The 27862-nt window shown below is 41.8% G+C and overlaps 1 protein-coding gene and 1 long non-coding RNA gene across 8 annotated transcripts in view; both read left to right on the top strand.

The window, feature by feature from the left end:
- The window catches only part of tsc1b (TSC complex subunit 1b), a 33277-nt gene extending 30074 nt beyond the window's left edge, over positions 1-3203 (top strand). The window contains exon 22 of the mRNA XM_067573545.1: positions 572-3203. Within this exon, the coding sequence (XP_067429646.1) occupies positions 572-1253 (682 nt within the window). The 3' untranslated portion in view covers positions 1254-3203. The remainder of the gene's footprint in view (positions 1-571) is intronic.
- A 2402-nt stretch (positions 3204-5605) lies between these two features.
- Positions 5606-27862, top strand: part of LOC137170296 (uncharacterized) — a 52868-nt gene continuing 30611 nt past the window's right edge. For 3 of the 7 annotated variants that reach the window (XR_010924593.1, XR_010924592.1, XR_010924591.1), the window contains exons 1-3: positions 5611-5985; positions 6897-6954; positions 7428-7489. This is a non-coding gene — a long non-coding RNA (uncharacterized lncRNA). Of the gene's footprint in view, positions 5986-6896; positions 6955-7427; positions 13282-13472; positions 17865-27862 lie in introns of those variants that run through there. The other 4 variants (XR_010924594.1, XR_010924590.1, XR_010924589.1 and 1 more) reach the window with 4 other exon arrangements.

Genomic DNA, 27862 nt, shown 5'->3' with positions numbered 1-27862 from the left:
CACAATGTGTTTATTTTGCTTGTGAGGAGTCTGTAAGAGACTGTACATTTTGTATTTCTCAAATTAGCGTTTTGTATTTCACAGCTCCTTAGTACACCTAGACAGTATCTGCAAAAAAAATGGTTTTAGACATCAGGACTGATACTTTAAAAGTTCAAGGCTTTACAGTAATAAACATCTTATTCTGTGAGTGAAGAATAACAGTGGTATGGAATTGCTTTAGATGCAATAAGATGACGATAAAAATACAGAATGCAACTTGGACCGAAGGTGTCTAGTAAGTCAGTAAGTACATTTTAAACATGTCTAATGTAATGAATTAAAGCTGTGGCAGTTATTGTATGAATAGTTCTTATTTTCTTTTCAAACTACGAAAACATTTTTTGTGATAATTTAAAAATGGGTAAATAACAGATGCACCATCAGTTGTGCATATTGCTATCTGCCATAGAGCCAATTTTGATACTACCACTAGCTATAAACTGTGGTATATTGATCAGTTATTAAAAGTTAAAAAAATCAGTGCTTTGCTAGTTTGAAAATGTTGCTGTAAATATTTTCTCGTCTGCAGTGTCATGGTGCCAGATGGACCAAGTAAAACTCACACCCACGAGGAGGTGGACAGTAGACCACCGCACGACTCCCCTCGGGGTAACGGCAGCACTTTATCGCCAGGGCAACCAAAGGCGAGCAACTCTTCCAAGACAACAGCCAACTCCATCAATGGCAGCCAAGACCTGGCCCCGCCTCTGCTGGTGGAGCCCTCCCTGTCCTGTCCCCACACCAACCCGCTCGCACCCGTGCCCTCCTCTGACGCGCCGCTCACAGTGGGTTCCTACCCCAGCGCCAAGAGCTTCCTGGGCATGAGGGCGCGTGAGCTGTTCCGTAACAAGAGCGAGAGCCAGTGCGACGAGGAGCAACCGCCACCGCGCCTGGCTGGCCTCGCTCACGGCCTGAAGACTGAGCTGTGTGTGGAGCCGCCCTGCCAGGGTTATATCGCCCCCATCGGCCCTGCCCCTTCCCCTATCCCGACTCCGCCTCCCCCACCTGCTCCTGCTCCCGCCACTCCTCTCACTGTGCCCACCAAGGAGCACCCCTCTGAGCCCAAGCAGCGGGCCTCCAGCCAGGAAAGCCCTCGTCGGAAGGCAGGGGCGGGGCCTGGCGGAGGACGGGGTCAGGCGGGGTCAGGGCGCCCCCGGCAGCAGCAGCTAAAGATCATGGACTACAACGAAACACATCACAAGCACAGTTAGAGACACAGAACTGAGCCGGGACGCAGGGCGAAGGAGGAGAGACTGAAGTTTAACGATGAAGAAGAGCTACAAATCAGCAAAAGAGTAACATGTCAGCAACTCTTTGCAATTCAGTGTTATTTGTTCCATTCCTCTGAGTGGACAACAGGATTTCCCCAAAAATGTTTCTTTCTTTTTTTTTTTTTTTTGTCTTTTTAAAAAAATACTGATTCATTCCCCTGAAGACTTTAGGTGAAGGTGACAGAGATAGAAAGTCTGTGTGTTACCGGTGGAGATACTAACCTTATGAATTTGGTTATGAGACGAAGGCGCTTAAAGATAAGCTGACAGGATGTGATTAATATTAATAACTTACATGTGACACTGTGAGTCTGAGGTTTAAAGGGTCAGTTCACCAAAATTACAAAAATGCACATTTTCCCATTTGGCTCCAGTTGTATCTAGCCATGCTAAAAGATTTGTTTGTACTGTTCAGGTTTTGAGATATGTCTGTCTCCACCCCAGTACAGTGGAGGTAAATGGGATTTTGTTTGTGGGCTTTACAGACAGTATCAATCAATTACATAAAAAAAACTCAGCTCCAGAAACAGTGTTCCAGGTAGTTTGGACAATCCACAGACTTCACAGTGAACAGTTTTCAGTGGAACTACTGAAATAGTCCCTTTGAAAAAAAGTTCACTGTGAAGTCAGTGAATTATGTGGAATAATGGAGAAACTGTTTCAGGAAAGAAATGTTGCTGTTAAAATTGCTGTTAAAGTTGCTGTCATTTTCCAACACCGTGAGACCACAAATAAAGTTCCATTCACCTCTGCTGTGTTGGGTGTGGAGGCAAAAAAGGCGGATATCTCAAAAACCCAAACTATCAGCTCTAGTCAATACCACCAGGTGTAAATGTGAAAATACTTTATTCTTTCTTTTCTAATTTAGGTGTACTGAATCTTTAAAATTTAAAACCACTTCTAATCAAATCATGAAAACCAGGAGAGCAGGAGCTGTTACATTTGTCACGATCATCTATTAGGCATGTTTTGGCGTTGACCATGGACCGAAATATGTGTGAGTGAATGTTACATTGGAGCGGTGGAGGTGAGATGTTTGGGTGGTTGTTTTTTTTTTTTTTTCAGGGGAAACCTTGGAAGTGTGACCATATCATTGCTTTACTGAACTGGAAAACTAACATTTCCATACAAAACTCCATTGAGTTTTTGTCCAAATGAAGTCAGAAGGCAACTTTGTTTGTTTGCGAATGTACGAGTCATGTTGGTTCTTGTATTTCAGCAAAGATGCAACACGGAAAGTGTATGAAATTTAGAAACAGATGAAATTTTATGCATTTTTATTAATTCCTCATTATTTTCCCATCTTTATTTTTTATTTATTCAGCCATAAAGGATGCTCACAATTACGTATCCTGAATTTGAATTAGACCTGGCAAGTGACACAACGCCCAAGCTATAAAAATCAGAATTTTTTGTTCAAGATTACCATGCATGCAAACATTTGTGTTTCCAGCTGAATTCAAACATCTCTAAACATAAGCGTTGTTTCTCGTGTTGATTGTACATTCAGTTGTTACGTACAGCGTGGGAAACGCAGCCGAAAGCGTCTGGTCCAGTCGGTTTCCCTGCAGGAAGCAGGTCTGACAGACACAGACTTTTCTCGTTTCTTCTAAGTATTAGAAGTCTAAATCCTGTTGTCCACTGGGAACTCCTGCTGTCATTTCCTTCTGCCTCGCTATCTAAAGCATGTTCAACAATCCACTTTAAATGCCAACCGTAGTAACTAAAGCAAACCAAGACAGAAGGTACAATCAGCACAAACTGAAGAAACCAGGACTCTGACCGGAGCTGGAGAATCTGGGACGAAATGGCAAAAAAGGAAGTTCTTAAAGCAGTGGCTTGTGTTTAACTGTGAACAATAAAGATCGTCTTCAATGTTTTGCACTACAATTCTGAGTTTTGCAATTTTTTTCTGTTGAATGTAACTCCCTCTGTTTGGTTAGTACCTCTGTGGAAATGCAGCATCAAGATGTTTTGTTGCTATGATCATTGAGGGTTTAGTTTGTTTATGGCACACTTTCCGATTTTCGCAGACTGAAGAGAGTTGTTAGGTTTACAGCTCAATAGAAAACTGATGAGCAGAGAATTAATGGGTGGCTGTCTGATGGTGTCTAGGATGTTTTTCTTTGGATGTTAGCCCTGTGGTAGAAGACCCACCTGGATATGAAAGCACAGGTATGATCCCTAGAGCTCAATCCATTAGCTGATTAACTGAATGGTCAATTGACAGAAAATTAATCAGCAACTATTTTGATAACTGATTAATTGTTTCCAGATTTTAAAATGTGAGGATTTTCTGCATTTCTCATTTCAAAAATGTCTTTTATTATAGTACACTAAATAGCTTCAAGGTTTGGATTGTTGGTCAGACAAAACAAGAATATGTCACTTTTTGGCTCTGAGAAATTGTGATTGACATTTTTCACCATTTTCTGTCCTAATGAGCACAAAAGATCACCGTGGTATTGACTGCCTGGCCAGATTCCCAGGCTGGTTTACCAATCCAGACCACTAAAATCTTCATAACTTTAGATTATATTTTATTTATGTAGTTATTTTTGTTCAACACTAATGCATTGAGAAGTTTGATATATATTTGTTAAAATGGTTAATCATGTTTCTATTTCCCAAACTGAAGTTAAAAAAAGTTTTGGTTTCTGTACTAAGACTTGGATACCATATAGGCACAGATAATAAGTTTTATCAAACAATGCCCTGTCCTACTACAAAACCAACAATTACAAAAACCCTGACCACACTAAATGCTACTAGCAATTAGTAAAAAATGATTACAAATATGATACCTCAGGTAAGTAGTTATGCCGACATGTAATCATATATATATAAAATAACATTTTCTAAAATATTACTGCAGTGTAGTTTTAGGAAATATCCATATTTTTTTCTTGCCAAGAGTTAGATGAGAAGATGGTATCAATCTTCTCATCTATGTAAAGGTTCTGTATGTAAGAATTGTGAAGCAATTCATATGTATTGTTTTTTATTGCCAATGAGTGAACAGGTTGTAACGCAACTTAAAAAATGAGACCTTCCCTGACTTTCTCGGTTGCCTGTTACAGAATGTGGACTGATTTCTATGTGTAGGACTCAAGCTGTTTCTTCCATGAAAATCAAAAGGATGTAAAGTTTTTGTGCACTCCCAAGTGCCTCTCTCCCGCTAACATCAACAAACAACCGGCACACACCACAACAAAAATTGTGCTAACTTTATCGGACTAGAAACACCCTGCAGATACTAGCTCTCCAGCTCTGTTACCCATCAGGTTGGCTGGTGGCCAGATGCCTAACCATGCCAGCTATCACCATTTCTGGCTACAGTACCTGCTGAGGGGTTGAGATGGCTAACTGCCTCCATTGACCATCACACATTTCACAACAAAACCATACTGACTGAATGGGAGTGAGAGATGCTTTATTGAAGCACGGTGCAAAACACAACGTTGGAGATCTTTTATGACGTCATGAGAAGTGTAAGTGAGGAAAAAGACATCACCGGCAATAGTCTTGCACCTCTAAGTGTGAGCATGTGCTCAAGCAACAGAATGCTGACTGCAGCTCACTTGACGGCCACTAGTGTCACTGATGAGATGGAATTTCTGATTCTTACATGTTGAACCTTTAACTCTCGGCTAGAAAGCTTATGACGAGCTGTTCCTTCAACACGTTGCAGAGGTGAGTATGAGTCTGTAATGCTCTCAAAGCCAAAATTTCATTACTAATAAGAGATAGCAAAGGAGGCAGAGTCTCATTTAGGTTCAATAAAACTGCCCTTTATATTGATTATCATTAAGAATTGGACACAGCTTTTCCTGCATTTTGCCTTACCTGAAAAGTTTTGTACTTCAGCAGTAAAATATTGCATCTACTGCTTTGAGGAAGGACGTTTGTGGTGTTTTTCATGTTTAAGAACCAAATGTGGAATCCTGTACTCAGAGCTGGATATATGCACAGGCATTCTAGGCACATGCCTAGGGCCTCATTGCCACTAGGGGGCCCAGACCATTGACTGTAAGTAAGTAAATCATGGGTGTATTATAAAACATCCGTGAAGTAAATATAAATAAATCTTTATATACAGTCAATGGCCTGAGGGATAACTGCCTACATTAAATAATGTTTAACACACACACACACACACACATATATATATATGTATATATATATATAAACATAAAATATTTTTTTAATTACAAAAATACAATCTAAAACTGTATTTCAACGTTTAGATATTTATTTATTTATTTTAACATACACAACGTTATTTTGGCGCCAATGTGCGGGAAAAAGTATTTCCGGTTCAGTGGAGGTCATGCTGGTATGCTAGCAGTAAACTAGCAGCGTTTTAGTGCCGGCACGCCTTCGGGTGCAGCAAAGCGCAAAAAAGGAAAAAAAGGAGGAAACTAAGAAAGAAAACGACAGAAAGGGGTTTTACACAAGTTTCTCGAATTTCAAAGCCCACAAGCCAGTCTCAGTTACCTTACAGTTAAGTGCTGCAACACCCTTCACACCGGAGACTCGGCGGCAGAGGCAGGTGATTTTAGCCTCAACGTTACATTAGCAGCATCCTCTTCGACGACACAAAAACACGACCACAAGTAATAAGGATGGACAACGTCAGCACCAACATCACAAGACAAGACTATGGAAGACGGTAAAACCTAATTTACTGCATGTATCCATGTGTGAAGACGACTCACAAATACATTGTTGTGAAAATAACAGGAAAAACAAAACCATAATTTCTAATAGCATACGCATTGCAATACATTGTGTCTGGGTAACGTTATTTGCTATTCCTGATACCTTCATATCACCTCACCTGGCGCTCTGTGATCATTCTGCTGTTGAAATAGTTGCGTGCAACAGTTGTTATTGGGCTTGCCTTATTTGGTATATGTGTGTGTAATGATTATTTTTTAGACATACTCTGTAATGGTTTTACATGTAGGCCTCATACAGGCCATTTATGATGGAAATAACGATATTTAGTATGACGTGTTGCATTGGGATGTGAGCTGCATTCAGATTGGAGCATCAGTGTAAGGATGGATCAGGCCCATGTTTATCTAAGGTGTCAGGGTTTATGATTTTGTCTTACATTTTTCTGATGTTTGTGTGTTGAGCCTGTACTTCAAGAGTAAGTTCATGTAAATCTATAGTCTTTATATACCCATAGTAAATTTCACACAGGAGGGGGGGGGGTCACTTCAAGTGTGGTCACCCTAGAGCACCACACTCTGTTAATCCAGACCAGGTTAAAAGTCATTTTGTTTGTTTACCAAACATCAAAATGTGCACTGGGGGGGTGAAATATACAGTCTGCCTAGTGTAATCTATCTATTTAATCCCGCTCTGACTCAATACTGACAAATTGTTGCCTTAATTTTCTCCCCCTAAACTTAATCGTTTGACATTTCTAAAATCACATCTTTCCTGCCTTCTATCTAAGAAGAAGACGAGTACATTACTGAGATATTTTATTCTCACAGATACTGTAGGTGTTTCCATAATGTTTGTATTTACTTCTATTCTTCTGTCTGTCTGTTGTCTTGTTCCCACCAGAGGACACTGTTGCTCCAAAAACTAACACCGGAGCCTGCAGCCATGTTGGAATCAACAGGTAAGACAGCCTGGTAAATACGGTGTTACACAGTTGATGATTGAAGATGATTTAGCTCATTAGGCTGTTAACGCTGTTGTTAAGGTCAATATGTGACAGCAGTATTGATGATATTGACAAGAAGTGGTGTTATGCGATCCCCCCTCCATGTATTTTTTCTTCGGTTTACTTGATGTTAACTCAATAAGAAAATATTTGTATCATGACTGTTAAAAAACCAGAGCCACTCTCTACAAAGACAGCAAATAAACTGAAAGCAGAAATATTACTGATGCTCAAAACAAATCATAATTATACATTTAAATCTGTCTTATTCATTTGGGAATTTATTTGACTTTTGTTTAATATAAACAAGTTGGGAAAAAAAATAGGAATTGGACAGTATTACAGTTTGACAGTTTTGTCATTTTGTGTTTGTATTTGTGTGTGTGTGGTTTGTGTATGTACATATGTGGCTGTGTTTGTTTTATCAGCTCCCAATTCCCCGGGTCTCGCTGTTAACGCTCATCCTGCTTTCGGGGCTGAATCATTTTTTGTGAGTATAACCGACCAAGTATGATTAGTTTATCAAACGCGTGCATATGTCACGAGAGAGAGTCCAAAAAAGAAAAAAAAAAAAGTGGTATGATTAATTTACCAACATTCCGCAGGGTCAAGGAAATTGATGCAGGATAATTGGGCACATAGGGAATCCTTGGCAATTTGTGCTTTCAGACTCTACTTGAGAAATTAGATGTCAGTGCAAATGTGAAATTGCTCCTCAATGTTCTCAAAGATTCCATGAAAATTTAAATATAAATCTTAAGTATTTCCAGCAAAGGGATTCTTTCCTTTTTTTTGTGTGTGTGTGCCAACTTGAAATGAAACCCTGTGAAAATGATCTGAATGAAGTGAAAGTGTATGAGGAGGGAAAAAGACATCGGAGCTTGTGTAAAGTTGGGGCTGCGCTCCGAGGAGGATGTCGGGGCTCTTGCTCTCAGTAAAATCCTCATGCAAGAATTCATTAGATTCTTTTTGACAGGAAGCAAAGTTTGAATTCATCTGAAGACGTGTAATTATAATATTCAAGATATGTACACCTATAATGCAAAGTATAACTCAGACGTGCTGTATAGCCTACTTTTTTTTTTTTTCTTAGGGTGTCAGTGTAGAAGTTATGTTTTCATATGAATGAGAATAAATTCCACAGAAGTGAATAATTGATATAAAGGAGCAAATGTTGGTCAAGTTCAGGAGGTCATTGATTAATAAAGTTGCTGTGCATGTTTTACTTTAAAAGAAGTTAGAAGATCCATGAACCACTTTATTTTTATGCAATGGTCAACAATTACATTTTTATCAATTTAGCTTCAATTACGAGGATTACTGGAAATTAATAAATCATTATCATCATCGAGTCTGATCAAAACTTGAGGGAAATTTTATATTCATGCAAGATCAAGATAAACTGATCGCTTAAAAGTCTTGCTCCAAAATCCTAGTTATATTTAAATGTTAGTGTTTATTCCTCATGGACACGCAGTGCAAAAGAAAATGCTAAACAAGAATATTTTTGGTAAGCATACTACATACTGACACTCTGGAAAACGGCTTCATTTGTCCTCATTAAAAGCTTAAAAGTCCATGAATAAGTAATCATTAAAGAGGATACTTTTTTTCCTCCTTTTTTATCTTCGGCCTTATGCAAAATACACTCACTGACTAAATAAATATGCTCCATAAAGGCTGTTTAGAAATGTGCCCTCCCCCCTCTACTTCCACATTTAGATGGCTGACATGCACCTAAAGATCTGATCCTACATTGGCTGTTGGTTTTGGAGGGAAAAAATTGGACCTCCGAGAGTCAACTTAATGCAATTAAGTGAGGATGATGAGTCTTTCTCTCTCTGTGCTGCTTGAATCAGTAAGCGAGGCAGAATCAAAACTTAAAGGCAAGAAGAAAAGAAAAGAGCGGGAGATGAGCGTGCACAGACCGGTCCCAGCGGTTTAATTATTTTAATTATCTCTCCTCTTTCAGCTTTCCTAAAAAAGAGGCCATTAAAGGATGCCCGTTTGGGTTAATCTGATTAAAAAAACAAGATGGAGGGAGAGATGAAAGGCTGCAGATGTCAGTGCTAATCAGGGGAGTTAAAACTGCTATTTGTGAACTGGGACGGTTGTTAAAGTGGGTAGAAAGTGCGTGCAGTGTGAGTGTTTTTTTTTTTTTTTTTTTAAATACGTTTTTCCTCACTTCAAAACACCTCCTTTTTGCAGCCTCTGTTGATAAACTCCCTCTCATGCATCTCCTCAAACTAACGCCATGTTTGATTCTCCGCCGCGTTCTGTAACTGTGCTGGCAGCACGTCAGGCAAACGCGGCACGACTGGAGAGAAATAATAAAAGTTTAAGTTTAGTCCCCAGTGATATGGTTTAGTTTTCCTACAGACAGATGCCATTTGAGGAAATGATGAAAGCAACATTAGCAATTAGCAACATAAGAGTGGATATTTCTTATATTTTGCGTAAAGTCGGCCAATAAGGCACATGATTGTTGATTAAAGGACCAGTGTGTAGGATTTAGTGGCATCTAGCGCTGAGGTTGCAGACTGCAATCAAATGAATACCCCTGTCCTCACCTTCCTTTCCAAGCGTTTAGGAGAATCTATGGTGGCCACGAAAAATGTGAAAGGCCCTTTCTAGAGCCAGTGTTTGGTTTGTCCGTTCTGGGCTACTGTAGCAACATGGCGGGCTCTGTGGACCCGCTCCCTATGTAGATATAAAGGGCTCATTCTAAGGTAACGAAAACACAACGATTCTTATTTTCAGGTGATTATACACTTATTAAAACATACTTATGAATATAACATTCCATTTCTGCCAAGTCCGTTCCACTAGATGCCACTAAATTCTTCACGCTGCACCTTTAACCAGTGTCTACGCACATATCATAAATCTCTTCTATTCAAGTCATTTTTGCCAATAACCTATTCCTTAAAGTGTTATTTTCTTATAACAAATGAAGAAAGTCTGTCAGTTTCCAAACTTGTCTGTAACATCATATATCATTTTTCTTGATTCCCGTGGAACTGCCTTATTCATTCTTGTTTCAAGAGACATGAGGGTAGAGGGAAAAAGAGAGTTGAGGTAGGTGTAACTACAGTCAAAGCCCAGCAAGTACAAAACGTTCCTGTACCCAGATCAGCTAGGACGCCCTTTTAATTCTATGTTCAGTTTCTGTGTTCAGCACAGAAAAGTAAACAGAGTTTTCTATTATGCCTTCTTCAGTGTACAATCTTATTTTTATTTCAAGATACAGTAATTCCTTGAAAATTAGGTTACTGTCTAATGGAAATATGCTTAAATATTCGTACAGCACTGGCATATTTTTTCATTTGAGCTGAAAAAAATTTTAATTTTTCAAAGAAAATTTTAATATTTCTGTCTAATTCAATTTCAAATAGAACTGACCTGGTAAGATAGAGATGATTTTGCAGTGTAATAATTTAATAAGTAGCCATATGTATCAACTCTAGGCTACCTCATTCTGCAGGCCAAATGCAACACTGTCAACTTTCATAATGTGGGGAGTTGTTAAAGTTCCTCTGACTGCAGAGCTTGACATTTGTTCAGGCAAGAATGAGCACAAAACCAGCACAGGTGTTGAGCCACAGCATGGTGAGAGAGGAGGGGAAAGGAGAAAAAAAAAAGAAAACAAAGATCTACTTTCAAACTAAATCAAGCAGAAGGAATGTCCTGAGTGTGTAGAGAGATGGACGGGAGCCCATGCAATATTAAAGTACCATGTCTGGCAATGCCAACCGTGCCACTCCTCTCCGCGGCTCCCGCCCTCCCGGCTTCCCGGCCATCGGCTCTTCCCTCAAGGTGACACTTCAAAGTGGGCACGCAGACGTGGCAGGCCTGGCTGTCGGCATGGAGCCAGCCTCCCCCCACTCCACCCCCCTTTTCCTCCTCTTTCTCTCCCGCCCACCACCCATTCTACCCCTCTACCCCCCTCACCACCACCTCAAAGACACAGCTCCTACCCCTGCTGGGCCAGGTCAGCGCCAAGATCCACACCGCTCGCCGCCTTGGGAGCCGTTGTCAAAAAACTCTACCCCACAAGCTTAATTAATAACGGGCCATTCCTAATGCAAACCCTCTGAATCTGCAGCCTGTTTCCCTCCGTTCCTATTGGTGAGTTCTGAGGCCTCGACAGAAGGCAGACAAGGAGAGGAGGGCTGGTTGGGGATGCATCCAAATCATTTGAATTTCGATGATTGGGATTCACATGCATCATTCTCCATGCTTTATAACCTATTTTCTGTGTTGTACAGTGTGCCTGCAAGCTTGCCTGCCTGTCTGGGTGTTATTTTTTTTTTAAAGATGTCTCTCTTCTGCAGATGATTGGAGACACTCGAACCAAAGAATATAGGGCTGCTCTCCTCGGCCTGTCTGACAGGTGGGGTAGGAAAAACCTAAATGTGCACACATACACACACCCAGTCTGCATCAGCTGGGTCCAGGGCCTGTAATCACCTCTCAAACCTGGAGGGAGAATTTTACCGAGCGCGCCATGATCGATATTTGCCGATCCGTCTGCCCGTATCAACCTCAAATAAAAGCAGAGAGCAGGAGACAAGGCAGCACAGGCAGGTCGTGGGGAGGTCTGCGCCGCCCTCGTTTGATGTCTGCGAAAGCGCTCATCAGTGTGTAGAACCGTCCTCATCTCGGCACACCGGGTCACCGCCGCCTCACCCCGAGCAGCGCATGGCTGATTGTCTCTCTGTCGGAGCGAATGGGGTTGTTGTTTTCCGAGGTGAGAGGACAGATTTTTTCCAGCAAGCTGGGCTTCGGTTTTTTAATAGGGCCCCAGCTCCGGCACCTCACAGGCCTCCTCAGGCCGACGCGCTGATGAGGAGGAGGGGAACTCGTCCAAACTCACTCCTCCTTCTCCTGCCATTCCTGAGCTCATGTTGTTACTGTATTTTTATTCACAGCATGTGATCCTCTGCCTCGTCCATTGCATTCGTGATGGGCTGAGCGGGGGGAAAAAAGTGCAGGCTAAACAACCCCGTGTGCCTCGGGAAGCCGTGGTTAAATGGTACACGGCTCGGAAACATAAGGTCTGCACGTACGAGCTCAGCCACGAGAGCATTATGGCATTTAGGGCAAGGAGCTGGTTACGGTAGCTGACACACTGATATAATTAGGTCGTAATAAATAAGAAAGGCAACAGGGAGTGAGGGTGTGTCTCAGCACTGGCCATTAGAGAAACCACATAGGTTGCTTTTTAAGAAAAAAAAGTCACCTGTCTACCTGGAAATAGACACACTTTCTCTTTTTCCAGCACGGTCTCGCACTCATTTACTCAGTGTCCTACTTGCAGAGTCCTTATCAGTGTTGTTCTAAACCCCAGAAGCCCTGGCCCTTTAAGTGAGCTAACCGGGGTGATTGTAGGCTCAAACCAACCTTAATTAGTACACTTACTGCACAGCGAGGGCAGGTATGAAGGCGAGCCTCCGCACTGCAGTTTCCCTCAGATTAAGCCTCTTTCAGACGAGGCTGTAACCTCCCACAATGACGCGGTAATTAACTTCATTAGCTTTCGATTCTCTTTTAGTTTTGGCAAAGTGGGTGAGGCTTAGTTTTGGCCTCCGTTGAGATGATAGTCACAGAAATCGGTTAATCTCATCTGTCTGTGTTTTATCTCCACCAATGTTGCTGTATTTCATGCGTGCTACCTGCTGTTCATCTTGGCGACATGCATGTGCATGAGCGGGTTGTAATGAGTCAGGCATCGGGTTTTAATAAGCAGAGCTTTACCCGCAGATCCTTCTGTGATTTGCATCCATGTCGGACACGAGGCGTAAAGCGGGGTGATTGATTCATGGCTCGTCCCATATTGGAGCGAGGGAGAGGGAGGAGAGAGAGAGAGAGAGATAGAGGAAGACTGTAGATTTATTATCAAGCTCAGCGACAAAAGGGAGGAAGAGAGTGTGCATATGTTAATCCGCTGGCTGAACGATGATCAAAGACTGGAACAAGCTGAGCCCTGCTGATCGCCTCGGGGCAAACGATGCTCTCCAAGCAGCTGGGAAAGTGTGCAGACGAGGAGTAAACAGATAGTTAGAAAAATCAATAGCAGAGGTTTGGGCCACAGCTTGGTGTGAAGGTCAGAGGAGACTGGTGTCCGCGGTGCGTGGAGGGAAGTCTGGAAACCAGGGGCACTTTTGGGTCAATTTAAGAGAAGTGATGTGTTTACAGCTGAGTTGTGTCCAGGCATGAAGGCAGTTCAAGCTGAGGTTACGGCTACTCTGAAAGGAAAAAAAAAAAAAACACCACGAAAAACATCAGTTTCTGGTTCAAACTCAAACATCTAAGGATCCGATTCATGGGCAGTGGTATGGGTCTGTGTTTGGAATGAGGACCTCGCGTCAGCTCATTTGGGTTTCAAAGGAAGCAGGAATTTCTTTTTAGTGTCAAAACACCCTATGTGGGTCCTGTTTGTTCGTTATCTGTTATCCCACCTTCTTCTTTAGACTGACCCACAGTATTCCCACAAGGCCTCTTCTTCAGGTACCCACGCTGGCTGGCTGCTTTGGGAATTCGTGCCATCCCTGTGATCCCATCCTCAGGGCTCATTTTGGATTTTGCAATTGTCATTGCCATAAATATGCGATTCTCCCATGTCATCATGTAAATTCGGTAGAAAAACAAGCACTTTCTCTTTCTTCAAAACAGTCACCTCTCAGCGTCATAATGTGCAGTATCTGTTAATAAATAAAAATATCTGTCACTGCTCTGTTGATTATAAATTCATATCTTTGTTTGCCTATAGCTGAATAATTAAGATGACTTAGCTTTTTACCCCCAAGCTTTGGCTTCTTTTGACTTCCACCACTTCTGTAGCGGATTGTTTTTGTGATTAGTCACTTTGTTTAATCTGGTAATGATGGCATCCCCTCAGGCTAAATGCCTGATTCGTGCTTACCAGTTTATTTATTCATTTGTACTTTTGACGTGTTAATCTGCATAAACGGCGCAGAGCTCCACCAGGACCCCCGAACGTCTCTGCACCTGTCAATTACAACAAATCTGAGACACCAGGAAGCACCCACCCTGGTCTCCGCACCTTGATCATTGTAGAAGTCCGCCTGTCAATCAGCCCTGATTCACCTTGTCCTGTCAGGGAGATATTGATATTCAGCCCTTCATCTCTACCTCAAGTCTGCAGCATTAATTGAGCAGAACTGCTGCTAATTAAGATTGATGAGGGAACGTACAGCACTGTATAGAAATAGACAATACAATACCACACAATGCAATGCTCTCTCTTTATTCTGAGGCAGTGGTTTCCAACCTTTTTGGCTTGTGAACCCCTAAAATGAAGCAATGTGTACTTGCACCCCTTCGTTACTGGTTGCATTAGTATAGGTTTATCTTGCATATGCCTGAATGCTTTTTAGAGGTCTGAAAAGGTTAAACTGTATGTTAATTCACAATAAAAATGGAAAGATTTGAGGAAAGCCTTAAAAATAACCCTTTAAAAAATAAATGTTTTTTCTGCTTTCCTATCCTGTTAATCTTGCTATTTCCTACTCCGTGTTGGGGTTGGGAACCACTGTGTTAAGTGAATTCTTGAAATGCGTAATTTTTGATCTCAGTCTATGTCTGGACCTGCATGAAAAAACCTATTGTGAATAACTGGTTTATGATTTCTGTAATGCACTTGCATGCTGTCTGGGAATATTAGAGCTTTGTACAAATATAAATTTTGCAAACCGTCAAGTGATTTGTGATAAAATTAAGTTAAATAAAAGTAACATAGCACAGGGGCATTCTGGGTTTTTTTAGGAGGGACATGGTAGTTTTACAGTATAGAACAGTACACCACACGTTAATAAAGATACACAGTCATAGTGATTTCCCACGTAGCCAGGAACGATAACACGACATGGTGTCAGAAGTTGGATAGTGTATCCCGAGAAGGTCACCTGCATTTGATAGAAGCCTGGTCAAGAAAAGAAAAGACCATGAAGGAAACCAGGTAAACACCCTTGTGTACTGTATGGGTGATAAAGCAGACGACGTACTGAAAGGATTGAACTTGTCCGAAGTGCAACAACAGCAATATGCTGCGGTAAGGGATGGATTTCATGGCTTCTTCGCTGTTGTGATGTGATATATGGAATAAGCACATTTTAACAGGAGAAAACAGGGAGAAAATGAAACTATAGACTCATTTTTATCTGCTTTATACACATTGGCTGACCATTGCAATTATGGAACGTTGCATGATGAGCTAATCAAAGACAGACTTGTAGTAGGGCTATCAGATTGCGTGTCGGAGCGCATGCAGTTAGATAAGGATCTTATGCGATTGAGATAGCAAGAAAGATGGAAGCAGAGCAACCTGCATGAGGACATAGCGAGCAAAAATGAGACATGCTGAGTGGATAGAGTTATGAGCAAAGGCAAATAGGATGAGAAAAAGAAGAAACATAACCAGGGTGATAAGCCTGGCCAAGGGCACACAGAGAATAAGCTCAACAAGTCAGTACATAGAGAAAAGTGCATACTCCATTCCGTTGAACCGACTCTTTGCTCATTAGCTGGTGTTTGTATCTTTAGCAAGCTTGACTGCAATATGGGCTTCTGGCAAATCCTGCTAGCAGAGGAGTCCGCCAAGCTAACGACCTTCATCACACCATTTCGGCGTTACCACTTTAACCAGCTGCCAGTCAGGATAGTTTCTCCACCTGAATATTTCCAGAAAAGGATGATGACGGAGGTTACTGAGTGTCTAGAGGGTGTAGTCTTGATCTGGGGCAGCTCACATGAAGAGCATGATTCCTATCTTCATGCAGTCTTGACAAAGGCAGAAAATACAGGCATAACCCTCAACATGGAGAGATGTGAGCTGTCACGAAGAGAAATTAAAATCCTGGGCCACATTATGTCAGAGGCAGGAGTTAAATGAGACCCAACCAAAACAGCAATCAGAGAAATGGCAGAGCCAACTAAAACAAGTGACCTATGCAGCTTCCCAGGAATGGTGAACCAACCAGGAAAGTTCATCCCACAGCTTGCAGAGAAAGACAAACCTCTCAGAAACTTACTCTCAAAGAGGAACCAATGGTTCTGGGGAGCTGACCAAGACAAAGCCTTTAGCAGACTGAAGGAGGAGCTGTTATACACACCTGTGTCAGCCCTTTATAATCCAAACAAGGACAACAAAGTGTCAGCAGATGCTTCCTCTTTTGGATTAGATGCAGTTTTGCTGCAAAAGTGGAGTGAAGAATGGAGGCCTGCCTATGTAACCCCAGATTAGAATAGGAGTATAGGCGTAGATGTTGCTATTTTAGTATGTTTTCAATTCATGAAAGTTAATTGTAACGTTTTGGTCACCTAAAAAAGTCTTGTTCAACGTTTGGTTTTACTAAAAGACCATCTAAGGAGTTGGCTGGTCAATTTTTCCAGTAAGTACATTTTGTTTTAATGGTTTTGAGTGTGTTTTTTTCACTAGCCAGAATTAGCATTAGTATTAGCATTATCACAGTTAACCATACACTGTAAATGCACCATGCTAACCAAACTAGCAGCTAGCGTTAGGGTCAGCTCCACCCTCTCCACCAAATATGGTCACTTTGACTCCAAAGCATGAGCTCAGCTACCTCCCACCTAGAAAAAAAGTATGGGTGACCGATGCAAAGGTAACAGGAAATATGGTGGGTGAACATTCAGCACCACGTTCATACATGGTAGATGTGCCTCATGGAACTGTTCACAGGAACTGCCATCACCTTATCCCTATGGAAAGACCTGAGAGTACACAAGACACTCAGACGCCCGCACCAATAAACACAGCAGTGTCTTCCCCAAATCAACCAACACCTAAACCTAGACCTGATTGTATTACAGTCAGAACCAGATTTGGCAGAGAAGTAATGAAACCACATAGACTGGACTTGTAAACAAAAGATAATTTGCAAAGGGAAAAAAAGCAACAATGTTAATGTTACTGTGTTGTGAGAATGCCTCAGATAGGCTTGTTGCCTAAGGGAAATGTTTGTTTATTGGCCTGGAAAAAGCAGTGTTTGAGTTTATGGCTATGTTCTATAATAGGTCTAATACACCAAAGTAAATACTGTTTTGGTGTACTTAAAAGGGAAGATGTGGTGTAATTAAGTTATGTTAATGTGACGTAGCACATGCCCAGGGGCAATCTAGGGTTTTTGGGAGGGGCATGGTGGTTTTTCAGTACAGTACAGTAGGCTACACATTGCTGATAATAAAGATACTTTTGCAAAGTGATCATCATAGTGATTTCACATGTAGCCAGAAACAACAACATGACATAATTCAGACTCATGACCTCTGATTTATGGCCATTCATATTGTATGTAGTGTATCGCTGTAAACCATCAAATTTTGCAGGATTGTTTGGAGTAGATGTGTGTATGTGCCATGTAAATTATGTTGCAATTACACAATGTATTTAAGAGTAATGGCAGTTTCTGCAAAATAGGCCATACCCAAATAAATTACAAATTACAGTAATTACAATAAATTGTAAAAAATTAGTTAATCTTTTTGAGCCTCATCCAGTTATTTTTCTGACCAAATTTGATGAAAATTGGATAATTTTTTTATAAAGCTGGATGAAATCTGATAAAAATTTGATTAAATCAGGTAGAATAAAGGAAGAATTGGTCGTCCATTAATGGCAGTGGTTTGGTGGTTTGAGCCTCAGCTCCTCCCGTCAACATGTGGAAGTGTCCTTTAGCAAAACATGGAGCCACATATTGCTCAGGATGGCCAGGCCAACAATCCACCATCATTGCTGTGTGCAAGGGGGAATGAGGGGCACATTGTAAAATGCTTAGTGTAAAAGTGCTATGCAATTCTTTTAGCCAATGGGCATGGTCCCTATAGGCACCAAAAAATCAGGGGAAACTACAAACCAAAATCTAATCAGTTCTTCCTTGGCCCATGGTCCAACTTTTCACCAAATTTGAGTAAAATCTATTGAGTAGTTTTGGGATACTCTGCTTTTTAACAGAACCTCCTGTGTGTTTATAATGATCACATCATCTGAACTGTTTGCAACATATTATAAGTTTTGACTCAAGAATTGCTGAAGTGGATAAACCAGTCTGCCAGGAGAGTTGACAACACACCAAACATCAAAAGAAACCAACCGACCTCTTGTGCTGCAGCCTGGCCATAGCAAATCCTCCGTATGTTATCGGACAGTCGGAGACCTATAATTTACTGCAGTACGGTTCAGTTAGCCCTACAGCAGGCCTCTGGTTATCTGATGCAAATGTTCCCAAATGAAATGAATGGGAAATATCAACAAGCTCTGAGTAATTGCGGCTGATAAAAAATGCATGGGGGTTGTGGTGCTGGATTCGCTTCTCACAGATGCAGGGAAGTTATCTCTCATTACCCGCACCGTGATAAAGTGCACTGACTTCACCGTCAAGCTAAAGCAATGCATTCAGCTCCGTCTAATAAAGTCTAGTGCCTACTATGCACTTGCCAGTGAAATCCATTTGCAGCAGTTTGTTACGGAGGAGAAATATTGTTACTGGCCATAGCGATTAATTTTCTCTCTCTGCTTTGACGCTTGTCTCCGTAGTTAAAAATCCCTGCACATGAACTCTGGATGTTTTATTCATTGTAAAATTTAATTTATGGATGTAGACTACAGTATGTGAGGATTTCACACTAACAACCCCCACAGAGCACTTAAAAAGTAGTCTGTCGCAGTTCTTCATACGATATCAGTTAGTTTTCAGCACCAACTTGTCATTAGGCTATCTGTTTCTTGCTGCCATAACTCAAGACTTCAGTCCTTCTATCTGTCACCTGAGTGTCAGGAGTCAGGAGGAACTCTGATTCAATCTGCCATGCAAAACAGCTGTTTGCCTCCAAGAAATGTGAATAATAAAGAGGATGACAAGACGGCTGTCGCAGCAAGCACAGCGGGGGATCCAAACTCCACAAACCAAAAACATGAGACTAGATTATGAGGAATGGATGAGGTTGGTTTCATGGCAAAGATGAGCAGCTTCTCCGTGCTGCTGGGAAATTTATAGTCTGTGGAGATTTGAAAAATATTCAAACAGGAAAATACGATGTGGATGCTGCCTAAAAAAATCTAGGAAAGGTCAGATGAAAGACGGTGCCAGTTTTTCTGCATGTTTTAGTCCATTTGCAACTTTACATCAACTTACTGCTGAATTTTTATTTTTGTATGTTTTTGAATTTTTGAATCTTTTTCTTACCTTCCAAGTTGGTCCCCTTTTAGGTGTTAAAGTCAAAATGCAAGCTGCAAATTAGCTTTAGAGAGATACATAATCCAAAACAGTGAAATATCATGTCACCTTTTATTTCTGTTAATGTCTTATCTTTGTGGGGTAGTGCAGCTGAAAGCAGAGCTGTTTTTAGGTCTCTTGGGACAAATCCAGGTCAAGTCTTACGTCTTCAAAAGCAAATTAGAATTCAAGGTAGAAGTCTTTCAGGTCTCTGAATGCTGATTATTAAAATACACCATGTTTGATCATTTTATTTTCAGAGCTGTGTTAAGTGTTCTTTCATAGCTGTCTTATTAATTTTTTGTTTTTGTTTTGAAATTTTACCAAGTCAAACCTTGAGACCTGAACGTTTTTAGCCATGCTTGCAGCATGACATGTTGTACACACTCATGGTTCTCAGAGGATGACATTCTTGATTTTAAGTCAAATATCTTGACAGCTATGTGATGGATTGCTATGAAATTTGGTACACACCTTCATGTCCCTCACAGGATGACTTATAATAACTTTGGTGATCTTCTGACTTTTCATCTAGTGCGATCATCAATTCAAAATTTCAATTTTCCCACCCTTAAGACCAAATACCTGAAAACTACTGAAATTCCCATCAGCCTCATCTATACCTTATGCTTAATGCTTATTATGGAATATTAGCATGCTACCGGAGATTAAGAAGGTGAATATGGTAACATTGTATCTGCTCAACATTAGCATGTTAGCATTGTTATTATGAGTATATTAGCATGCTAAAGTACGGCTGTTAACTCTTAGTCTTGTTTGCTTTCATGTCTCACAGCAGTCAAATCCAAGTCACAACTTTTTTGTTTTTGTAACTTATATCTTGAGTGTACAGCTCTGAGTGAAAGCACAAAAACATTGCATCACCCAGGATGATGATCACTTTAAAAAAAAGTAGACATAGAAGTAAAAGTTGTTCTCTGTGATGCATTATCCAAGTTTCACTTAAATTAATGGAATCTAATGGCTTCCTGGAAAATGGAAAAACATTTTGAAATATTTAAAACGATATATGCTTTGGAAAATGTTGGATTTAAAGTGTGAAATTTAAAGTATATGTGGGCATTAAGACCAAAAACAGCCCTGCATTAAAACAGTGAAGGGGCATGAGTTGGTGGGGACGTGTTGTTAAAGATATCAGTGAGACAACAAAATACAATCCAAGACGTTCAGTTGGAATATCGGATGCCAAAATACTGCACAGTGGTTCATAGCACTTAGAGACAGGATTTTACAGCTCTGGAAAGTTATCAGGACCGCAACTATTTTATCTTTCATTGTGACAATGGCGAGATAAACAACAGAAACACTCTGTCCGTGTTACAAAGTATTCCACTAGGAATGCAGAATGCAGCACCTCGCCAGATGACGCTGCATTGCATTGCAGCAACTGGGTGACCCCACGTTTTTTTTTGCCAGAGCTCTCTGTGTTTGCACCCCTGATGTGTCAGTGGATTGGCCGCATTCAAATGAATGAGGGGCTGCATTTTTTCCCGTCAGGGCAAAGTCGTTGTACACAGCGGCCATGCAGAGATTTGTAATAATTGAATGAAATATGCAAAAACCAAATTATGAACGTTCATTGCTCTGCCCAACCTTTCCCAATTCTTCTCAAGATACTGTCAAAAAATGATCCCTTTTGGATGACAGATAACATATCTGTGACCTTTTGAGATTTGCATGTTGCCCGTGCAGATGAAAAGATCATCAACAAACCGGAAAAAAAACCTCACTTTTCAACTAGGGTTAATGCTTGTGGCAGTGCACTGACGTCAACAGCTGTTCTCAAACAAGCCCTTTGATGACTCATTGACAGCAGAAGCTCCCGATTGCCACTTTCACTAACTGGGGAAATGTCAGCGTCTGCACTCGGCGGCGGCTGATCACAGTCCCTCTACAGCTCTCGCCTGCCAGAACGAGGCAGTGATGAAATAGCTCTGGTGTTAATGGATGTGAGAGCAATGTTGACCCTCTCCAAAGAGCAGGCTCTCTGTCTCCATTAAAAAGGGCCTTTGCTTTGGTCTGGATCAGAGCCTTGGCTCTCTCTGTGCCACAGGGAGTAACCAGACAAAGGTAATTGTAAGCCTCCTCTGCCCCTCCACCTCCACATCAGGACTCAGGGGAGTGCCTTGGAGGACAAGGATTCCGAAGTAGAAAGAAAACACACACAGACAAGTAATGATTAGGTTATTAGCGTTGAGGTGACTAATTACCTAATTGTACTGTCAAAAGGGGGAGCAGGCGGGGGAGCTGGGCTGCAAGGTGAGGAGAGGAGAGGGGAGCAGAGGTGGAGTGTTTGGAGAGACTGGGGTTCATATCCTCTCTCCTCCCTCCCCAGGCTGGGCTGCAAGGGTGGGTCCCTCGCTCCATCTCTCTTTCCCCGCGGCGTCCCCCCAGCCTGCTGTTCGGGTCCCGGTGACATCTGCTCATAGCGCGGCGTGTCCTCCCCCCCCCCCCCTCGGAGGCCGGAGTCCCCCCACACACACACACCCCCGCATGTCTCCCCGTGCAGATGTTGCAGTCCCTGGGTCCTGCCTGCGTGGAGAGCGTCAGGCCCGTTTGATGTGTGATGAAACGGAATCGAGCGAGCCACTCAGGGGCTCAGGGAGCAGAGGGGGTGAGGAAGGGTACCAGGAAGGAGAGGAGGGAGGGGGTAAGAGTACAGGGAGGAAGGGATGTTGGGATGAGTCTCATTACAATATCAATCAGAGGCCGAGCATAGAGCACAGGGTTGGGATGTCCCTGCACTGGAGGTCAAAAACCTCAGGAGGAAGATGATGGGAAGGAGGAGAGGAAAGGAAAGGAGATAAGGAGAGGAGAGGGAAGAAATAAGAGAAAGTGGAGATGTTGTGAGAGGAATAAAAACCAGAGGAGAGGAGGGAAGACAAAGTGAAATGAAAGAAAAAGAAATTGGATGAAAGAAAAGAGATGATGAGAAAAAAGCAAGAAGGGAGGATATGAGACATGGTGAGAGGAAAGGAAAGCAGAGATGAGAGAGAAAGAAAGAGGAGATAAGAAATGAAGAGAGAAAAAAGGACAGATGAGGGAAGGAACATAGATGAGAAGGGAAAATGAGATGAGAGGAAAGGAAACATCAGGGGAGATTCAATTGTAGGAGATGAGAAAAAAGAAAATGAGAGGAGAAGAAACCAGGAGAGATGAATTGAAACAAAAAGGGAGGAAAGGAAAGTAGATGAGAGAAATCATGAGATTTAAGGAAACAAGAGGATAAGAAAGAGGAAAAAGGAAAGCAGAGAAGAAAGTGGGTGAGTGGAGACAATTGAATGACAAAAGAGGAAACTAGAGGAAATGAAAATGGAAAGAATATGAGATGATGAAAGAAAAGATGAAGAGACAGAGTAAGAGGAAAAGCAAAAGGACACAAAGAAGAAACAAGGAAAAAAAGCAACGTAAACTAGATGAGAGGAGAAAAATTGAGATTAGAGAAGAGCAAGCAAGTGTAGAGGAACTGAGATGAAATGAGAGGAAACAAAATGGGATGACAGGAAAGTAGATGAAAGGATAGGAGATAAGAGAAAAGGAATGAGAGGAGAGGGAGCAAGTGGAGAGGAAATGAAAGGAAACAAAAGGTGAGGAGAGACAAGTAGATAAGAGAAGACGGGATGAAAGGAAAGGAAACCAGAGGAGAGGAAAGAGGAAACCAGGGGAGAAGAGAATATATTTTAAAAAGGAAAGGAGACAAGAGGAGAGGAAGGCAAAGGAAGGAAAATGGAGAGTAGAGAAGGAAGCTAGAGGAGACAAAGTGAAATGAAAGAAAAGGAAAGAAGAGGACAGGAAGCAAGAGATGAAAGGAGAGGGGGGGAAAGGAGACAGGGTGAGGAAACCAGAAGGGGAGACAAGGAAGCAAGACGAGAGAAGAGGAGGTAAAATTAGAGAAAAGGAAAGAGAAGAAGAGAAGAGGAAATGAGGGGTGAGGTAGCAGATGAGAGGAGACGACGAGTAAAGGAGACAAGAGGAAACGACATTAGAAGAGAGCGAAAAGCAAAGATACAAGTAGATGAGTGGAGAGGAAGCAAGAAGAGAGGAATTCAGATGAAGGGAGCCGAAACAAAAGGGGAGGCAAGGAAAGTAAATCAGAGAAACCGTGATAAGAGGAGAGGAAGCAAGAGTAGAGGAGCTGGTCGCAGCTTTATGTCTTTCTTCCCCCAACATGGCTTCCTCCCCTGCGTTCCTCTGTATTCCCTCATTTACTCCTGCATCTCTCTGCCTAATCTTGCTCCCTGTGCAGTATGTTAATTATTGTTGTGAAAGAACAGAAAGTTAATGACAACGGCGTGGAGGATGATGATGATGATGATGATGATGATGCGATTATGATTACCGCTTAGTGCGGGCAGTGGCGTGCCTGATATGAAAAAGTTTAACAGGAGGAAGTGGATGAAGAAGCACTAACAGGGGGGATCAGGTGAAGCGATGGATAGGTTAGCAGTTAAAGATCAAAGTGAAAAACAAAGGCGGATTTCAAACGGGCCCAGAGAGCTTGGCAACAGACCCACGGCTCCTCTGATAATACTTAGATCTATAAATGTTTCTTTTTTTATTTATTTATTTTCTTATTTATTTTTAAAATTATTCATCGCCATAATAATTTGGGCCTAACAAGCACTTGAGGGAGACGGCTTCCTTTTGCATCTCTCTCTCCCCCATTTCTTTAGTTCCCCGCTCCGTGGTGCAGGGAGCTCAGGGATTTGGGGGCACTATTAGAGAGAATTTCTTTTATTTGCTGCTAATGAATGATATGCATGATACTATTTTCTTTTTTCTTGTGTACTTTGTGGGGGTAACTGCGAGGATTGGGGCAGGAGCTGGAGAATTGGACTCTTTTTCAAGGCTTTGTTCATTTAACCCTCTTCTCGCCTTCCGAGCGAGTGCATGAGGTTGTTATCGTCGCTTTGCCAGATTTCCAATTCAAATATGCTATCATACTTCACTTGACACTGCTGATATGGCATAGTTTGACTTTGTTTTGCTATTTTCAGTCACACTGTATGTTTATGAAATATGGGTTAACTGGTCTGTAGATGTAAGGAGATGCACAGCAGGTCTGTGAAACTCTCTCTGCCACCAAGACAAATAACTGCATATTTATTGTTCTTTATTGTTCTTGGTGATTAAAATGATTCCAACTTGTTTTTTTAAATGCCCACATGGTGCAAAAACAAATCAATTTACTTTATTTCTCATGTGTGTTGAGTTACTCACAGTACATGTTTTAATCTGCCTTTTTGCACGGCCAAAACTTATGAAGCTCACAATGAACTCAAACACAAGTTTTAGTCAAACAAGATTGCTGTATCCTCGAAAATTATGCCAAAAAAAGAAAAAGGGAGATAAGAAGAATGTGGACTCAGTTTTAGGGTGTGAAAGAAACGCACCATTCTTCAATTTTAACAAAATCAAATAGGTCAGCTGTGAAATCACCTTATTTGTGTCGTAGAACGGTCTCAGTGAAGACTTAAACTCAGTCGTTTGTAACTGATCTTCTGACCGAGGAAATGTGGATTATCGAACCACAGAACTGCTCAAACTGCAATACAGCTGACCAAAATGTTGGACCTGTCAGAAAAATCCATATCCAAAATCCAAATTATTCGGGTGATTAATCAGATGTGATGATTCCCCTCAAACTTAATGATAAACGATGGCTGATGGTGGAAAAGATTGTAAAATTAGTCAGGGGCAACTAATTCAGTATTAAAACTGGGCTTAGTCTGTACTGTGTCTGCCCATCTGAAGTCAATGCTGAGATATCTACAGGTTGTTTTAAAGCCTGTTTAAGTCTCTAGACTGACATGTCCTATGACGGAAACTTATCACTTCTCTTTTACATCTCTCACACGTTCTCACCTTTCAGATATGTTATGAATTGAACTGTTTTAGCATGTGAAGAACCTCTTAAAGTTTTTTTTGTCAGTGTGCCAGCATTTTTTCATTTGTTATAGGATAACAGATGAGACAATTATAAAATACATACATAAAATGAGAAGAGTGATGCTCAATTAATCTCATCTCATAGTTTAATGCCTGATGAAGGTCTATGAATGCAATGTTGCTTTTTCAACAAATGAACGCTGACAGTGTGCAGGAGTCTACTACCCTCTCCTCATATTCAGTCATAAAATGTGTTCTAAAATGAGAAACACACTGCCATCAGGAGAGTGCAGTTTTCCTTGTCTTCAGAATTTGAATGCCATTAATCCTTAATGGCAGATTTTTTTGTTTGTCGACAGCTTTGGGAGACCAAACCAGACCAAATGACTTGTTAAATCTGATAAAAAAAATAAAAAATTTTTTACAGTGTATTCTCCTGATGCCATGTTATATAAAGTATTTATTTTGCTGATTGTGCAAAGATGTTGATATTCACCGAGGGAACACTGACCTTCACCTATCCATGCAGGAAATAATGCAAATATCTTTTAAAGTGTCATCCCAGTAGACTTTTGGAACAACTGCACACACACACACATACACACATGCATACATAGACAAACACAGGAACATAAACTACTTTGCCTGTAGTGATGGCTGCAGTATTATATTCCAAACGCTAAAACAGCAGCACACACCAGTGTGCTCTGTGCCGGTGTAAACATGGCCTGATAATGACCTCCCTCCAGACTGGAGAGCTGCTCCTCCTCGGCTGTACGTCCCCCCCTCTCCTCTTCTTCTTCTTCTTCTGCGGTGTGATGTGTGTTGACCCAGGCTCCAAAAACTTTGAAGTTGCCTCTCTGCCACCTTCTGCCTAAGTCGGCAGCTTCAGATGGGAGTTGATGGAGGTGCTATTGTCTCCCATTGGACGTGCTGCAGGAGAGGTTGTGTGATGAATGTTTGAGCAGCGGTGATAAAGCTGCACTTTTCCCATGCTGAGAGTCATGCCAGAGGCTTCACATGCCTCGCCGGTCAGGAGGGGAGAGTCCAGGCCGGGCTGCCCTGATCTTTACCTCCTACACTGGGCTATATGGATGGGGCTTCAGGGAGCTTTGGGGCTAAAGGTCAACTGTAAAAGTACGGCGCACAAGTCCATAACACACCTGAGAGAAAACACTTGCTAGTGTTGATGTGCAGATTCACACTGACGTCTGTCTTTTCTTCTCTGTTTGACACATGGAACAAAAACAAACCTTGTACTAATATGTGCCGACGCTGAGGGCTCGTGTTGATATTTAATGAATCGTTGTAAATGACCATTAATTAATAAACTTCATACTTCAGTCTCCAACGTGTTGCATGAGCAAATGTTTAACTTTTAATCTCTGAGCAGAGATGTCGACACATGCTCGAGTCTGATTTTAAAAACCACCACAGATTGACTCAATTAGACCAATCCAGTGAAAGATATCTCTCAACATGTAAGGTGGCGATGTTGAATCCCTGGCTTTGTTTGCTTCTGCATAGCTTGTTGCTCCCCAAACCCTGAACATCTGTGCAGTGGGAGGGGCTTAGGTGGGGGGGGGGGTTGATGGCAGGCCACATGGGGAGGGCCTCTTCTCCCTCAGTCTGTCAGCCCACCTGACTGCTGCTGTGGCAGGCCTGCCCAAGGCAAGACCACAGGCTAGGGCCTCCTGTGGGCCTCCAGCAGAGCTCGCCAGCCTCCCTGAGCCCATTAGAGCACCCCTCCTCCCACGCCGCCTGGGCGGCCCCCACCCAGCCCTGCAGCCCTCTGCCCCAAGATGCCATCGCTCTCTGTCCTGCTCTGCTCTGAGCTGGAATAACTCTATTGTTTTCCACTGTTTGCCATGTTGTGTCTGTAATAGGAGTTTGGGGGCATGTGTTTTCTTTTTTTTTTCAAATTTATTTTTTCTGCCTTTGCTTGCCTTGTCCTCAGGCTGCAAGGTTTCAAATCAGGCTCCTGAGAGGCTCTGGCCTCCAGTGGTGTGAGAGTATTTTTAGGGAACAAATCCCAGGAATGCCTTTTTACAGTAACTGCACTAATGTGGTATGACTGTCAAAGCTTCCACCTGTGTCCACCACTCCCCTGAACAGTCCAACATGGAGGATTGTTGAAGCACTTAACCTGGATACACTGTGTCTCATAGCAAACACTAAAGCAGGGTATACTTCTGCTGTATAGTTCTCCCTGCGTCTCTTGTATCTTTGCTTTAATGAGATCATCTCAGGAGCGACTGAGATTCTCGGCGGCAAGGTGAGGTGGTGGGGGAAATGATCAGATATTCTGGATATCCTGTGATTCTCTGTCTATTTGAGTCTTTTTGATCTAAATGAAACTACAGTGTGCAGAACGGACCCTGCATGTGAATCAGAAGCTGCGACTTTGCATACGAGCTGCAGGAATACAAGGAGAACAAATTCATGTTCAACCCCAGTTGTGGATGCAATTTGTGAACGTGAGCTTCTGAAGCGCGCTGTAATGGTTCAATTTATAATTAATCATATCTGATTTGCCAGATTGCCATAAACTTGGGGAATAAAAATTTTGGAGTGTTGGGGTTTCTGATTTTTTTAAAGCATTAAGTATTCATGATCCTTGATGGATATATAAACTGTGGTAAATCCATTGCCTTGAATATTGATTATCTCTTATTAAAAATGCAGTTTGATAAGAA

Source organism: Thunnus thynnus, chromosome 19 (assembly GCF_963924715.1).
Source record: "Thunnus thynnus chromosome 19, fThuThy2.1, whole genome shotgun sequence".
Classification (NCBI taxonomy): Eukaryota; Metazoa; Chordata; class Actinopteri; order Scombriformes; family Scombridae; genus Thunnus; species Thunnus thynnus.
Note: the sequence above shows the minus strand (reverse complement) of the source record. Positions and strands in the feature narration are given on the sequence as shown.